This window comes from Xiphophorus maculatus, chromosome 21 (genome assembly GCF_002775205.1).
Source record: "Xiphophorus maculatus strain JP 163 A chromosome 21, X_maculatus-5.0-male, whole genome shotgun sequence".
Taxonomy (NCBI): domain Eukaryota; kingdom Metazoa; phylum Chordata; class Actinopteri; order Cyprinodontiformes; family Poeciliidae; genus Xiphophorus; species Xiphophorus maculatus.
Window position 1 is genome coordinate 20,888,879 of NC_036463.1, and position 14,168 is coordinate 20,903,046.

Consider the following 14,168-nt stretch of genomic DNA (forward strand, 5'->3'; position numbering starts at 1 on the left):
CGCAGTTGATAAACCCGGTAACTTTTCAGCTGTTCTTTGTTAACATGACGTAAATAGGTTATAATGATTTTCATTCGGTCAGGACTTAACGCTGACACTAGCCACATGCTTTGCAGGTAGATTGCAGTAAAGCATTGATTAATGCCTGGTTTTAAAATTAGTTCATTGGACTTGTAGCCATTATTTTGTGCCCATTGTTGGACACCACACGGCAGGAACGAACCCGATCAAACTGTTATACCTAGGATTTCTGTGGACTAATGTGTGGCCTGTCAGGTTTTGAAAATGGGCCGACAATCGGCCGACAGCTCTAAGATAGTGTAGTGTGAACTGGGCTTTACTCTAAGTAAATGAGGAAGGGAGGGTCAGTGGAGAGCAGCGGAGTTGAGCCTTTTTTTCATTCAGTGTCATCAACTGAAAGAGAAAAAGGCTGGAAGAAACGATAAAGCCGATAATTGAAATGACGTCGATAGTTTTAATTTATCGTACGATTAATTGATTTATCGTTTATCGCGACAGGCCTAACGAGAACACAAAATGCATGCCATGCTTTCTGAAAGGATTACAATGTTGTCATATTTTCTACACAACAGCATGTCCTCTGAGTTATTGGTGTGAGGTTTAAATCAGTAAGACAAAAGTTTGGTTGAAAAGAGAAAAGGTACATATCCTGCTGTTTTAAAGACGTACAGAGTTATGTGTGAGAACATTTTCCTCAAAATATCAAACGTTCTCTGGTGAGTTTCATATCTGTCTTGTTTTAGGGTTGAAGGAGGAGGGAATAATTGAAGTTATATTTAGAGTTCTTCAAGAAAAACAAGCAAACAACCAGGGTGACGTTATTTTTGCACTTTCTTGATAATTAATATCTTCATTAATCTAATGAATATAGAGGTACATTGTAGTAAAAAAAAAAAAAACTGTGAACCTTTCAAAATATTAGCCCAGTCAAAACGGTATCTCTCTCCTACCATGACAAACATTTAGGTAGTATTCCACAAATTCTAAAAATTTTGATTGCAGTATTATATATACATTTTTAGATGTATGAGACACTCTGAAGGAAATGTTTCTGAAATTTAGATGACAAAACTAACAATTTGTTGTAAAAATCAAGAAAGAAATCTTTCTACATTTCTCAGTAATTAAGCTGTTTTTTTATGAATCCAAAGAGTCAAAACATCAAACATTTATTCTGATCTAAATCTGAAGAATTGAGAAGAAATCAGCATCAGTTCAAAGTTTAAGTTTCTTCTTTGGATCAAAATAAAGAAAAACAGAAACAAGTTCAGTTCACTTTAATAACTGATTTGAAAAAAAAAACTACACGAAAGAACCAGAAGCTACAGTTCTGGTTCTACCTACCAGAAAATATATTAATAAAATATATTAATACAAAAATTAAAGATAAAATATTAAAGCCCAGAGAATTTTCGATTTTCATGTGGAGAAATATTTTTCTGTCAAATAAAGATAAAAACATCAGCAGTGATTTCCTTCATGGCTCCAGGAACACAGAGAACTACATTTACAATAGAAAAATCAAGAAGAACAGAACAGCAGAACAGAGACATCAGAACCAAGAACCTGATCAACTTAGACTTAGACTTAGACTTGTACTTTATTGATCCCTTGGGAAGACTCCCTCAGGAAATTGAAGTTACCAGCAGCTCCCAGGCAAAAAACAAAGATAACACACAGTAAGCAAAAGTGCAAGAGAATACAAAATACAAATTAAATACTAAGGTACACACCAAATGTGAGTAACCAAAACCTTAAATTATGCAAGAAACACCTTAAATTATGCAAGACACAAGGAATAAGAATATAGAATATAAGAATATAAGTAAATATAAATACAACACAAAAAAAATATAAGAATTTGGCGGATAGATTAGAGAGAAAAGATTAAATCTATTTTAGTTTACAAAACTCTGCAGAGGCTCCAGTGTTATCGACATAAACTCCAGCCAGCAGTGGCTGAGTGAATGTGGTCTGGACTCTGTGGAGGAGAGTCATGGTTTCAGAGACTCTGTAGAAGGACAGAAGACCTGCTGTGTGATCCAGGAAAACTCCTACTCTGGAGGAACCTGGACCTGAGATGGAGGTCCAGATGTTGTTGTGACCAAAATTAAAACTGTTTTGTAGACACACTAAAGCCCAAGATTTGTCATTATATCCGAATCCACATTCATACCCACCTCCGGCTCTGCTGATATTCTTGTATGTAACTGATATATGAACTAATAACCCGCTCCACTCCACCTCCCAGTAACATCGTCCAGTCAGATTCTCTCTGGTCAGAACCTGAGGCCAACCAGTGAATCTGTCTGGTTGACTAGAATAAGACTGATATTTATTCATCCTTGTCACCTTCCTGTTCTCCTCTGATATTCTCAGTAATGTGTTTGCTGTATTTGGATCCAGTGTGATTTGACATGAATACTTTAAGAACCCAGGTCTGCTCTTTGGTTCTGGTCCTGACAGTAGAACATCCACCTCAGTGACCATCAGTGAGATGTTTGTCCATTTGTCTCTCAGGACGTCTTGTAGTTTGTCTCTGAGCTCTGACACAGCTGCTGTCACGTCCTCAAAGTGTCTCAGAGGACGGATGTTGATGCTGGATGAGTGTGTCGACTCACTGAGTTCTGGCAGTGAGGGGTATTTGAGGAGAAACTGGTTGTGATCCTGTGTGTGTGAGAGCTGCTCCAGCTCAGCGTCTTTCCTCTTCAGCTCAGTGATCTCCTGCTCCAGCTTCTCCTGAACATCTTTGGCTCGACTCACTTGAGTTTCCTGCTGGGATCTGATCTGCTGCTTCACCTCAGAGCTTCTTTTCTGGAGGAGACGGATCAGCTGGGTGAAGATCTTCTCACTGTCCTCCACTGTTTTATCAGCAGAGTGATTGATGGCCTCCACCTCCTGTTGAAGCAGCTTCACATCTTCCTCTCTGTCCTGGATTCTCTGCTGGATGTTTCCTCGTCTCTCCTCCAGCTCTCTCTGCCTCTCAGTTCTTTCTGTTGCAGCTGTGACTGTGTCATGACCTTTATGTTCCTCCTCTAAACAGATGAGACAAATGCACTTCCGATCAGTGCGGCAGAACATCTTCATCACCTCATCATGCTTAGAGCACATGTTCTCCTGGAGGTTCTTGTTCAGCTCCACCAGCTTGTGTTTCTTCATTGCAGGGACATCAAGATGAGGTTGGAGGTGATTCTTACAGTAGGAAACCAGACAGAACAGACAGGACTTGATGGCTTTCAGTTTTCTTCCAGTGCAGAAATCACAGGCCACATCTTCAGGTCCAGCATAGCAGTGGTCAGCAGCAGCAGCTTGGAGTCCAGTCTTCTTCATCTGCTCCACTAAAGCTGCTAGCATGGTGTTCTTCTTTAGCACAGGCCTCGGTGTGAATGTCTCCCTGCACTGAGGGCAGCTGTGGATTCCCTTCTTATCTTCTTCATCCCACTGGGCTTTAATACACTTCATACAGTAACTGTGTCCACAGGAAGTAGTCACCGGATCCTTCAGTAGATCCAGACAGATGGAACAGGAGAAAGTTTCACTGTCCAGCTGATTCTGCTCCATTTCTGCTCTCAGTCACAGTGACTGTGTGAGTTTCACTTCCTGAACACAGAAACCAGTTAGAGCTCTGATCTATGACTCACCTGTCAGTGTAGAGTGGCAGCAGCCAATCAGCTTCCACCTTCAGCAGATGTTGGCTCCACCCAGCTTCATGTGTTTGTAAGCAGAAAGAAGAAGGAGGAATATCAGGCTTTGATTCCAGGAGGAGGAGGAAGAGGAAGGCTCTTACAGTGATCAAATTTAATGTTGGAACATCAACAAAATAGTTTTCATTTCAAACTCACTGAGTCACTGAAATCCAGGTCTCTAAAATCTATTCTAATCTCTACAGGAATGTCCACACCCTGTGTGTCTCTGCAGTGATGTGACAAACAGCCTCTGTAAACAAAAGTAGAGATTGAGGGATGTTTGTCTGTTAAAGCTGCAGTCTGTGGGAGTTTCAACCAGGCAGTTAGCAGAGTGAGCCGAATCAACTGTTTATTATTGCAATTTTTCTCAGTCGATTTGATTCCAGTCTCAAATTTCTTAACATTTGCAAAACATTTTTTAAATTTATATGAACAATAAACCATCATGGATTATTTGCTAAATCCAGTTTCTCTCTCTCAACATTCTTAGTTCATCTCTCAGAAGCACATTTCTATCAATGAACATGTCAGGGCCTCCATATGACAAGTTTTTGTTTAATTCTGTTTGGATAAAATAGTCAAGAGTATTCATAGCCACTGAACTTACAACTTCCATATTTTAATAAATCAATCAAGTTTATTTGTGCAGCACATTTCAGCAACAAGTCGGTCCAAGATGCTTTACATGATAAAAACAGAAAATCACAAAGTTATAAAGAAAACACCACACAGTCAACAATTGAACAAATGTTACATTTTGATAAGGCCATCACCAAAATCATACATATTAATATGTTGGCCAATGTGGAGAAGTATTTTTCTGTAATAAAAATAAAAACATCAGCAGTGATTTCCTTCATGGCTCTAGGAACACAGAGAACTACATTTACAATAGAAATATGAAGAAGAACAGAACAGCAGAACAGAGACATCAGAACCAAGAACCTGATCAACAACCAGAGAAAAATTGAGAAAATTTATTTTAGTTTACAAAACTCTGCAGAGGTTCCAATACCAACTGAAACTCCAACCAGCAGTGGCTGAGTGAATGTGGTCTGGACTCTGTGGAGGAGAGTCATGGTTTCAGAGACTCTGTAGAAGGACAGAAGACCTGCTGTGTGATCCAGGAAAACTCCTACTCTGGAGGAACCTGGACCTGAGATGGAGGTCCAGATGTTGTGATGAAAACTAAAACTGTTTTGTAGACACACTAAAGCCCAAGATTTGTCATTATATCCTAATCTACATTCATGCCCACCTCCTGCTCTGCTGATATTCTTGTATGTAACTGATATATGAACTTGTGTCCCGCTCCACTGCATCTCCCAGTAACATCGTCCAGTCAGACTCTCTCTGGTCAGAACCTGAGGCCAATTAGTGAATCTGTCTGGATGTCTAGAATAAGACTGAGGTTGATTCATCCATGTCACCTTCCTGTTCCCCTCTGATAGTCCCAGCCTTCCATTCACTGTATTTGGATCCAGTGTGATTTGACATGAATACTTTAAGAACCCAGCTCTGCTCTTTGGTTCTGGTCCTGACAGTAGAACATCCACCTCAGTGACCATCAGTGAGATGTTTGTCCATTTGTCTCTCAGGATGTCCTGCAGTTTGTCTCTGAGCTCTGACACAGCTGCTGTCACGTCCTCAAAGTGTCTCAGAGGACGGATGTTGATGCTGGATGAGTGTGTCGACTCACTGAGTTCTGGCAGTGAGGGGTATTTGAGGAGAAACTGGTTGTGATCCTGTGTGTGTGAGAGCTGCTCCAGCTCAGCGTCTTTCCTCTTCAGCTCAGTGATCTCCTGCTCCAGCTTCTCCTGAACATCTTTGACTCGACTCACTTGAGTTTCCTGCTGGGATCTGATCTGCTGCTTCACCTCAGAGCTTCTTTTCTGGAGGAGACGGATCAGCTGGGTGAAGATCTTCTCACTGTCCTCCACTGTTTTATCAGCAGAGTGATTGATGGCCTCCACCTCCTGTTGAAGCAGCTTCACATCTTCCTCTCTGTCCTGGATTCTCTGCTGGATGTTTCCTCGTCTCTCCTCCAGCTCTCTCTGCCTCTCAGTTCTTTCTGTTGCAGCTGTGACTGTGTCATGACCTTTATGTTCCACCTCTAAACAGATGAGACAGACGCACTTCTGATCAGTGCGGCAGAACATCTTCATCACCTCATCATGCTTAGAGCACATGTTCTCCTGGAGGTTCTTGTTCGGCTCCACCAGCTTGTGTTTCTTAAATGTAGCTGAATCATAATGAGACTGAAGGTGTTTCTCACAGTAAGAGGCCAGACAGACTAAACAGGACTTGATGGCTTTCAGTTTTCTTCCAGTGCAGAAATCACAGGCCACATCTTCAGGTCCAGCATAGCAGTGGTCAGCAGCAGCAGCAGTAGCTTGGATTCCATTCTTCTTCATCTGCTCCACTAAAGCTGCTAGCATGGTGTTCTTCCTTAGCACAGGTCTCGGTGTGAATGTCTCCCTGCACTGAGGGCAGCTGTGGATTCCCTTCTTATCCTCTACATCCCACTGGGCTTTAATACACTTCATACAGTAGCTGTGTCCACAGGAAGTAGTCACCGGATCCTTCAGTAGATCCAGACAGATGGAACAGGAGAAAGTTTCACTGTCCAGCTGATTCTGCTCCATTTCTGCTCTCAGTCACAGTGACTGTGTGAGTTTCACTTCCTGAACACAGAAACCAGTTAGAGCTCTGATCTATGACTCACCTGTCAGTGTAGAGAGGCAGCAGCCAATCAGCTTCCTCATTCAGTAGATGTTGGCTCCACCCAGCTTCATGTGTTTGGAAACAGGAAGAAGAAGGAGGAATATCAGGTTTTGTTTGGAGGAGGAGGAGGAAGAGGTGATAAATATATAGTGATAAAATTTAATGTTGAAACATCAACAAAATAGTTTTCATTTCAACGTAACTAAGTCACCGAAACTCAGGTCTCTAAAATCTATTCTAATCTCTACAGGAATGTCCACACCCTGTGTGTCTCTGCAGTGATGTGACAAACAGCCTCAGTAAACAAAAGTAGAGATTGAGGGATGTTTGTCTGTTAAAGCTGCAGTCTGTGGGAGTTTCAACCAGGCAGTTAGCAGAGTGAGCCGAATCAACTGTTTATTATTGCAATTTTTCTCAATCGATTTGATTCCATTCTCAAATTTTTTAACATTTGCAAAACATTTTTCAAATTTATACAAACAATAAACCATCATGGATTATTTGCTAAATCCAGTTTCTCTCTCTCAACATTCTTAGTTCATCTCTCAGAAGCACATTTCTATCAATGAACATGTCAGGGCCTCCATATGACAAGTTTTTGTTTAATTCTGTTTGGATAAAATAGTCAAGAGTATTCATAGCCACTGAACTTACAACTTCCATATTTTAATAAATCAATCAAGTTTATTTGTGCAGCACATTTCAGCAACAAGTCGGTCCAAGATGCTTTACATGATAAAAACAGAAAATCACAAAGTTATAAAGAAAACACCACACAGTCAACAATTGAACAAATGTTACATTTTGATAAGGCCATCACCAAAATCATACATATTAATATGTTAGTCAATGTTTCATTTATTATGTAACCAGGTGGGTCTTATTTTAGACTTAAAATAACTCAGTGTTTCAGCTGATTTGTTTTCTGGAAGTTTGTTCCAGATTTGTGAAGCATAGAAGCTGAATGCTGCTTCTCCATCTTTGGTTCTGGTTCTGTGGATGCAGGAGACAGAACCAGAAGACTGGAGAGGTCTGGAAGGTTGCTATGGCAACTGCAGATCTTTAATATATTTTGGTTAAATGATTTATAAACTAACAGTATTTAATAGTCTATTCTCTGAGCTACAGGAAGCCAGTGGGGTCATGTTCTCTATCTTTCTGGTTTTAGTCAGAAATCCAGCAGCAGCGTTCTGGATTGTCACATTACTGTCACAAACATAAATATATTGGATTGGAATTTAATGTGAATGACTATTAGACGTAGGATACGGTTTTCTTCATCCCACTGGTTTTTAATACACTTCATACAGTAGCTGTGTCCACAGGAACTTTTCACAGGATCCTTCAGTAGATTCCATATGAGAGCTTTGATAAAATCCTTAAACTGCACAGAGATCAAATGTTTAGACTGAATTTTAACGTTATTTTAGGAAATAAAAAACTAAATTAGAACGAAAATCAAGAGCCAAATTATCTGTGGATAAAGTCACTGATTGATTGAATGTTTGTATTGATAGGTTAACCTATTGGTTCCTGTAATAAATGATTCTCTCAGTAATCTCTGTGCTGCGTTGCTGGAATTAGAGTGAAACCAAACGTCACATGAGACTCTGAAGGGAATGTTTCTGAAATTTATATGACAAAAATCATAAATCTTTCCACATTTCTCAGTAATCAAGATGTTTTATTGAATGAATATAAAGAGTCAAAACATCAAACATTTATTCTGATCTAAATCTGAAGAATTGAGAAGAAAACAGCATCAGTTCAAAGTTTTAGTTTCTTCTTTGGATCAAAAGAAAGAAAAACAGAAACAAGTTCAGTTCACTTTAATAACTGATTTAAACTAAACCAACATGAAAGAACTAGACCATGAAAATATATTAATACAAATATTAAAGCTAACATATTAAAGCCCAGAGAATTTTCGATTTTCATGTGGAGAAATATTTTTCTATCATATAAAAATAAAAACATCAGCAGTGATTTCCTTCATGGCTCCAGGAACACAGAGAACTACATTTACAATAGAAAAATCAAGAAGAACAGAACAGCAGAACAGAGACATCAGAACCAAGAACCTGATCAACAATTAGAGAGAAAAGAGGAAATTTATTTTATTTTACAAAACTCTGCAGATGCACCGGGGTTACCAACCCAAACTCCAACCAGCAGTGGCTGAGTGAATGTGGTCTGGACTCTGTGGAGGAGAGTCATGGTTTCAGAGACTCTGTAGAAGGACAGAAGACCTGCTGTGTGATCCAGGAAAACTCCTACTCTGGAGGAAACTGGACCTGAGATGGAGGTCCAGATGTAGTTGTGAAGAAAACTAAAACTGTTTTGTAGACACACTAAAGCCCAAGATTTGTCATTAAATCCTAATCCACATTCAGTCCCACCTCCTGCTCTGATGATATTCTTGTATGTAACTGATATATGAACCCGTTTCCCGCTCCACTCCACCTCCCAGTAACATCGTCCAGTCAGATTCTTTCTACTCAGAACCTGAGGCCAACCAGTGAATCTGTCTGGTTGACTAGAATAAGACTGATATTTATTCATCCTTGTCACCTTCCTGTTCTCCTCTGATAGTCCCAGCCTTGTGTTTGCTGTATTTGGATCCAGTGTGATTTGACAGGAATACTTTAAGAACCCAGGTCTGCTCTTTGGTTCTGGTCCTGACAGTAGAACATCCACCTTAGTGACCATCAGTGGGATGTTTGTCCATTTGTCTCTCAGGACGTCTTGTAGTTTGTCTCTGAGCTCTGACACAGCTGCTGTCACGTCCTCAAAGTGTCTCAGAGGACGGATGTTGATGCTGGATGAGTGTGTCGACTCACTGAGTTCTGGCAGTGAGGGGTATTTGAGGAGAAACTGGTTGTGATCCTGTGTGTGTGAGAGCTGCTCCAGCTCAGCGTCTTTCCTCTTCAGCTCAGTGATCTCCTGCTCCAGCTTCTCCTGAACATCTTTGACTCGACTCACTTGAGTTTCCTGCTGGGATCTGATCTGCTGCTTCACCTCAGAGCTTCTTTTCTGGAGGAGACGGATCAGCTGGGTGAAGATCTTCTCACTGTCCTCCACTGTTTTATCAGCAGAGTGATTGATGGCCTCCACCTCCTGTTGAAGCAGCTTCACATCTTCCTCTCTGTCCTGGATTCTCTGCTGGATGTTTCCTCGTCTCTCCTCCAGCTCTCTCTGCCTCTCAGTTCTTTCTGTTGCAGCTGTGACTGTGTCATGATCTTTATGTTCCTCCATTAAGCAGATGAGACAGACACACCTCTGATCAGTGCGGCAGAACATCTTCATCACCTCATCATGCTTAGAGCACATGTTCTCCTGGAGGTTCTTGTTCGGCTCCACCAGCTTGTGTTTCTTAAATGTAGCTGAATCATAATGAGACTGAAGGTGTTTCTCACAGTAAGAGGCCAGACAGACTAAACAGGACTTGATGGCTTTCAGTTTTCTTCCAGTGCAGAAATCACAGGCCACATCTTCAGGTCCAGCATAGCAGTGGTCAGCAGCAGCAGCTTGGAGTCCAGTCTTCTTCATCTGCTCCACTAAAGCTGCTAGCATGGTGTTCTTCTTTAGCACAGGCCTCGGTGTGAATGTCTCCCTGCACTGAGGGCAGCTGTGGATTCCCTTCTTATCCTCTTCATCCCACTGGGCTTTAATACACTTCATACAGTAGCTGTGTCCACAGGAAGTAGTCACCGGATCCTTCAGTAGATCCAGACAGATGGAACAGGAGAAAGTTTCACTGTCCAGCTGATTCTGCTCCATTTCTGCTCTCAGTCACAGTGACTGTGTGAGTTTCACTTCCTGAACACAGAAACCAGTTAGAGCTCTGATCTATGACTCACCTGTCAGTGTAGAGTGGCAGCAGCCAATCAGCTTCCACATTCAGCAGATATTGGCTCCACCCAGCTTCATGTGTTTGGAAGCAGGAAGAAGGAAGAGGAATGTTAGTCCTTGATTTGAGGAGCAGAAGGAGGAAATGGAATGCTCTTAAAGTCATAATCTTTAATGTTGAATCGTCAACAAGATAGTTTTCAATTTACAATAACTCGGAAAATGAAAGGAGAGTGAATGATATCTGTCTGTATTGTAACATCAGTCCATGAGAGTTTTAGCAGGCAGAGAAAAGAGTGAATTGAATTGACTGTATTCATCCCCACTGAACTAATAATCCCTATTTCATATTTCAATCAATCAAGTTTATTTGTGCAGCACATTTTAGCAACAAGTCAGTTCATATTTTATGTTTTTACATAATAAATCTAAGAATCATTTAAGAAAATCACAAAGTTAAAAATAAAACACCACACAGTCAACAACTGAACAAACATTACATGTTTATGAGTGCATTCACCAAAAATCATACTTATTAATATGTTGGTCAATGTTTTGTTTATTATGTAACCAGATGGATTTTTAGAACTCTGTGTTTTGGCTCTTGCAGTTTTCTGAAAGCTGATTCTCTGTGTTTGGTTCTGGTTCTGTGGCTGCAGAACCAGAACCAAACAGATAAAACAGCTAAGGAGAAAGTCGACTGGTCATAATACTGCAACTTTCAACATGTTGCTGAAGGAGTTCTACAGAGAAACAACATGGCCGCTCTTAAACGGAGCTAAATAAAGTCTTCCCATCAATAACTGTTTATCTCGTCATGTTTTGATCTGAGAAACAACTCAGACGTTACAACTCAATGTTACCATAACGACTCAGTGTACGAATGACATCAGCCATACTGACCGATCCCGGCGTCTCGTCTTTCCGTTTGTGCCGTCGCTGCAGTCCAACCTGAACCTGATCCCGTCCATGTCCCCCCTCCCCCACCTCCTGCTGTCCTCGGAGACTTCCTGTCTGTTCGGCTCCACCTGCATCTGCACCTTCCTCTCCTCCTCGCCGCTGCTGGGAGCCACCCGAAGCGCTGACTAACAGACCACAGGAACAAAGATTTAAAAGCTGCAAACTCCTACTGGCCGTAAAAATGATGAAGCGGCCTGTTTTGGTTAACTGCGCTGCCCTCCCACCACAACTGGCTTTGATTTGTCAGTGGAAACCAGATGCAGGTGACGCTCCACGCTCTGTTCCAGGGAGGCGGTAAATCTAAACCGGGTATGGGCCCTGGAGCCGCTGCAGCGAACCCGATACTCACTCAGGTCTGGACCAGAACCTGCAGCGGTACCTGTGACCCCCCACAGGTACCACCACCACTACCGGCCCTGCAGCACAGCACCGCTTCAGAACCTGAACTCTGCGTTACGACTCTCATTTGTTTTATTGCCACCTTGTTAGCACTAATTCAGCCAGGGAGGCGAAATGATGCAAGCCAAGGCAATCGGCTGAGTGTGGGTCGCTTTCATCGTGTTTCCATTTAACAGATCCTGCTCTGTCAGCTTTAAACGGCTTATCAGGTGGAGAGGAGAGGAGAGGAGAGGAGAGGCCGTTGGACCTGACACACAGAAAGTGGTGTTTAAAAGCAGCACAGGTCCTGCAGGGCAAACACATCACTGGATCCTTCAAATTAAGATTCATTTATAGCTCCACAGCAAGGAATTTCTCTGAAATGAAAGCAGATGCAGGATTTTCTAGATAAAGGATCCACTGGAGAACTCGTCTTCTGGTCTCACGTCTTTGTCCCATGTCTGTCCTCCCACAAAGAACTCTTGTCTCTTGATTTGGACTTCATCCAGGAAGGTGCACCAGGCAGGGGCGGAGCCAGACTGAGACCACTGCTCACCCAGTGTGGGGGGGAGGGCAACGACTGACCGGTACCATGGTGTGTTGGGTCCATTGAAAGTAGAAAAAAGAGAAGGACTGAATTTCCACCAACAAAAGAGAGAAAATCAGAAATTTTCAGGGGGAAAAAAACAAGGAAATTTCTGATTTTGAAAAGTTGCAACTTTGCCAGAAAAAACTTGGAAATATCTGAGAGAAAAAAACAAACAAACAATGCAAGATTTGTCTGCACAGACACAGAAACAAGTCAGTATTATGTGTTTTCCAGCCACACAGTATTATTTTATAACAAACCTTCAGTTTTTATAAAAGGGTATATCTAATATGACTTAAAAGAAACTTGACTTTGTAATTGAACTCCTTGGAATTGGGTCTCCGTTTCTTTAAAAACTCCTGCTCTTTCTGAAACTCCGCCTTCAGGACGTCATCACAACATGGCTCCTCTATTAACCCTTTAACAAAGTCGTTACTGGTGTTGCACTGAGAAGCAGCTCTTACAATGAGCTCAGCAGATGTTCACTTTCACCAGGTGTTTGCTAATTGCTGCTGGCTAGTCTGAAGGAGCTGAGGGGATTTGTGAGCTACAGCTCAGAGGAGGAGCTTCATCCTTCATCCAGGTATTTTGCGCAGCTTAATGGTTGCCGTGGAGATTAAATGATTTATCAAACATGAAAGAATCAAGCCAACACTCCAGGTATTTTTAAATGAAGGAATAACATGATGTAACAATCAAAAAAGTAAATGTCTTTATGAATACTGCTCCTTTAATGGATTTTAAAAAGATTTGTTTACCTGTTTAAATACATGTATTACATTTTTAGTATCTTAATGCACTAAAATGTGAACAAATTTGTGTAATCCAAATCACTTCTTGTGATTCATGTTTTTATGTATTGCTTAGAATTTTCTGAATAATTTCCTACTTTTTAATAAATATTATATCAGGTATGTTAAGAAAAACTTCAACAGGAAAGGATTCTGTTCAAGGTGAATCTCTGTTCTCCAAAGGCAGTTTAAAAAAAAGGTTTATATAATCACTGTTCAATATTGACCAAAATAACTGATTACACATTTTTTTCCATAATCAAGCAGCTTTTTTTTTTTTTTTTTTTTTTTACAAAGATGACCTCATTTACATCCCGTCAGTTTCAAAGTTAGCAGCCAAACTGAAAACCTGCTACAAAGCAACATGTTCCCTGCTCTGAGAGGGAAAAGGAACAATTGATCCTTTTAAAAGTTACATTTTCTGGTAAAATAAAACAAAACAAATATACCGTGTTATACTCTATGCTTCAGCAATTTTAGTCTTCAGTTGCTGGTGTTGTGCTTGTTGCTACCGCACTTTTATTTCAGGATTTCTCAAAAATACAAAAGTAAGCACTTTCCTCAAATAAACACAAAAAAACACCTAATGTGACGTGTGTGGAGGGAGGACAGTTATGATCCACTGCACTTTATAACTTTCTTTAGCTGCATATGAAATAAAACGGTGTATTTTTACATGTTTTATAACCTGCCTGGAGGGGATCTTCTGTGTGCCGCTGCCTCAGTCTAATTGGAGACATCCTATTTCAAAGAAAAGTGTCAAAGTGCTGAAAAGGAATCCGGATCGGATCCTGATCACCTTCCTCCTCCGTTCTTTGCCTCTCTGACGTGATTCTCCTTCAGAGTTGTCCATCAGTCTCATTAGATATTCGCTCAGACGGATCAGATGAAACGTCAGACACGGTGACGTGGCGTAATGAAGGAATCAAGTCACAAGGAAACGTTTGTACAAACATGTCAGAGTGGAGAGGAACGAAAAAAAAAACAAAAAAAAAACACACAACCCAAGTGTTTAATGCAACATGACAGAAAACCCCTCAGGCATCAAATGCCCAAATTAACCTGAGCGTCACTCCGCTTGTCGAGTCTCCTCAACGACTCGTCGGTATTTTTAAGTCGGGATAAAAACCTGAGGAATGGAACAAGCATTAAAAAAAGAAACAATGACTC

The 14,168-nt window shown here is 41.0% G+C and overlaps 2 protein-coding genes across 6 annotated transcripts; both read right to left on the reverse strand.

The window, feature by feature from the left end:
• Positions 1-1,340: 1,340 nt before the first annotated feature.
• Positions 1,341-12,322, reverse strand: LOC111606267 (tripartite motif-containing protein 16-like). 5 transcript variants are annotated; one of them, XM_023326690.1, is made up of 5 exons: positions 11,184-11,365; positions 10,292-10,355; positions 6,433-6,496; positions 3,701-3,726; positions 1,814-3,621 (listed from the first exon to the last, which is right to left on the reverse strand). In XM_023326690.1, the coding sequence occupies exon 5, from the start codon at positions 3,580-3,582 to the stop codon at positions 1,915-1,917; it is 1,668 nt and encodes a 555-aa protein (XP_023182458.1). In that variant the 5' UTR covers positions 3,583-3,621; positions 3,701-3,726; positions 6,433-6,496; positions 10,292-10,355; positions 11,184-11,365; the 3' UTR covers positions 1,814-1,914. The 5 variants fall into 5 exon arrangements, with proteins under 5 accessions (XP_023182456.1, XP_023182458.1, XP_023182457.1 ...); XM_023326689.1 differs by having other exon boundaries at positions 1,814-3,726; XM_023326688.1 differs by lacking the exons at positions 1,814-3,621; positions 3,701-3,726; positions 6,433-6,496; positions 10,292-10,355 and adding exons at positions 1,341-1,587; positions 8,513-10,250 and having other exon boundaries at positions 11,184-11,361.
• Positions 4,398-6,401, reverse strand: LOC111606268 (tripartite motif-containing protein 16-like). Its single transcript, XM_023326693.1, has one exon. It carries the CDS (start codon positions 6,350-6,352, stop codon positions 4,685-4,687), a length of 1,668 nt encoding a protein of 555 aa, XP_023182461.1. The 5' UTR covers positions 6,353-6,401; the 3' UTR covers positions 4,398-4,684.
• Positions 12,323-14,168: the final 1,846 nt, after the last annotated feature.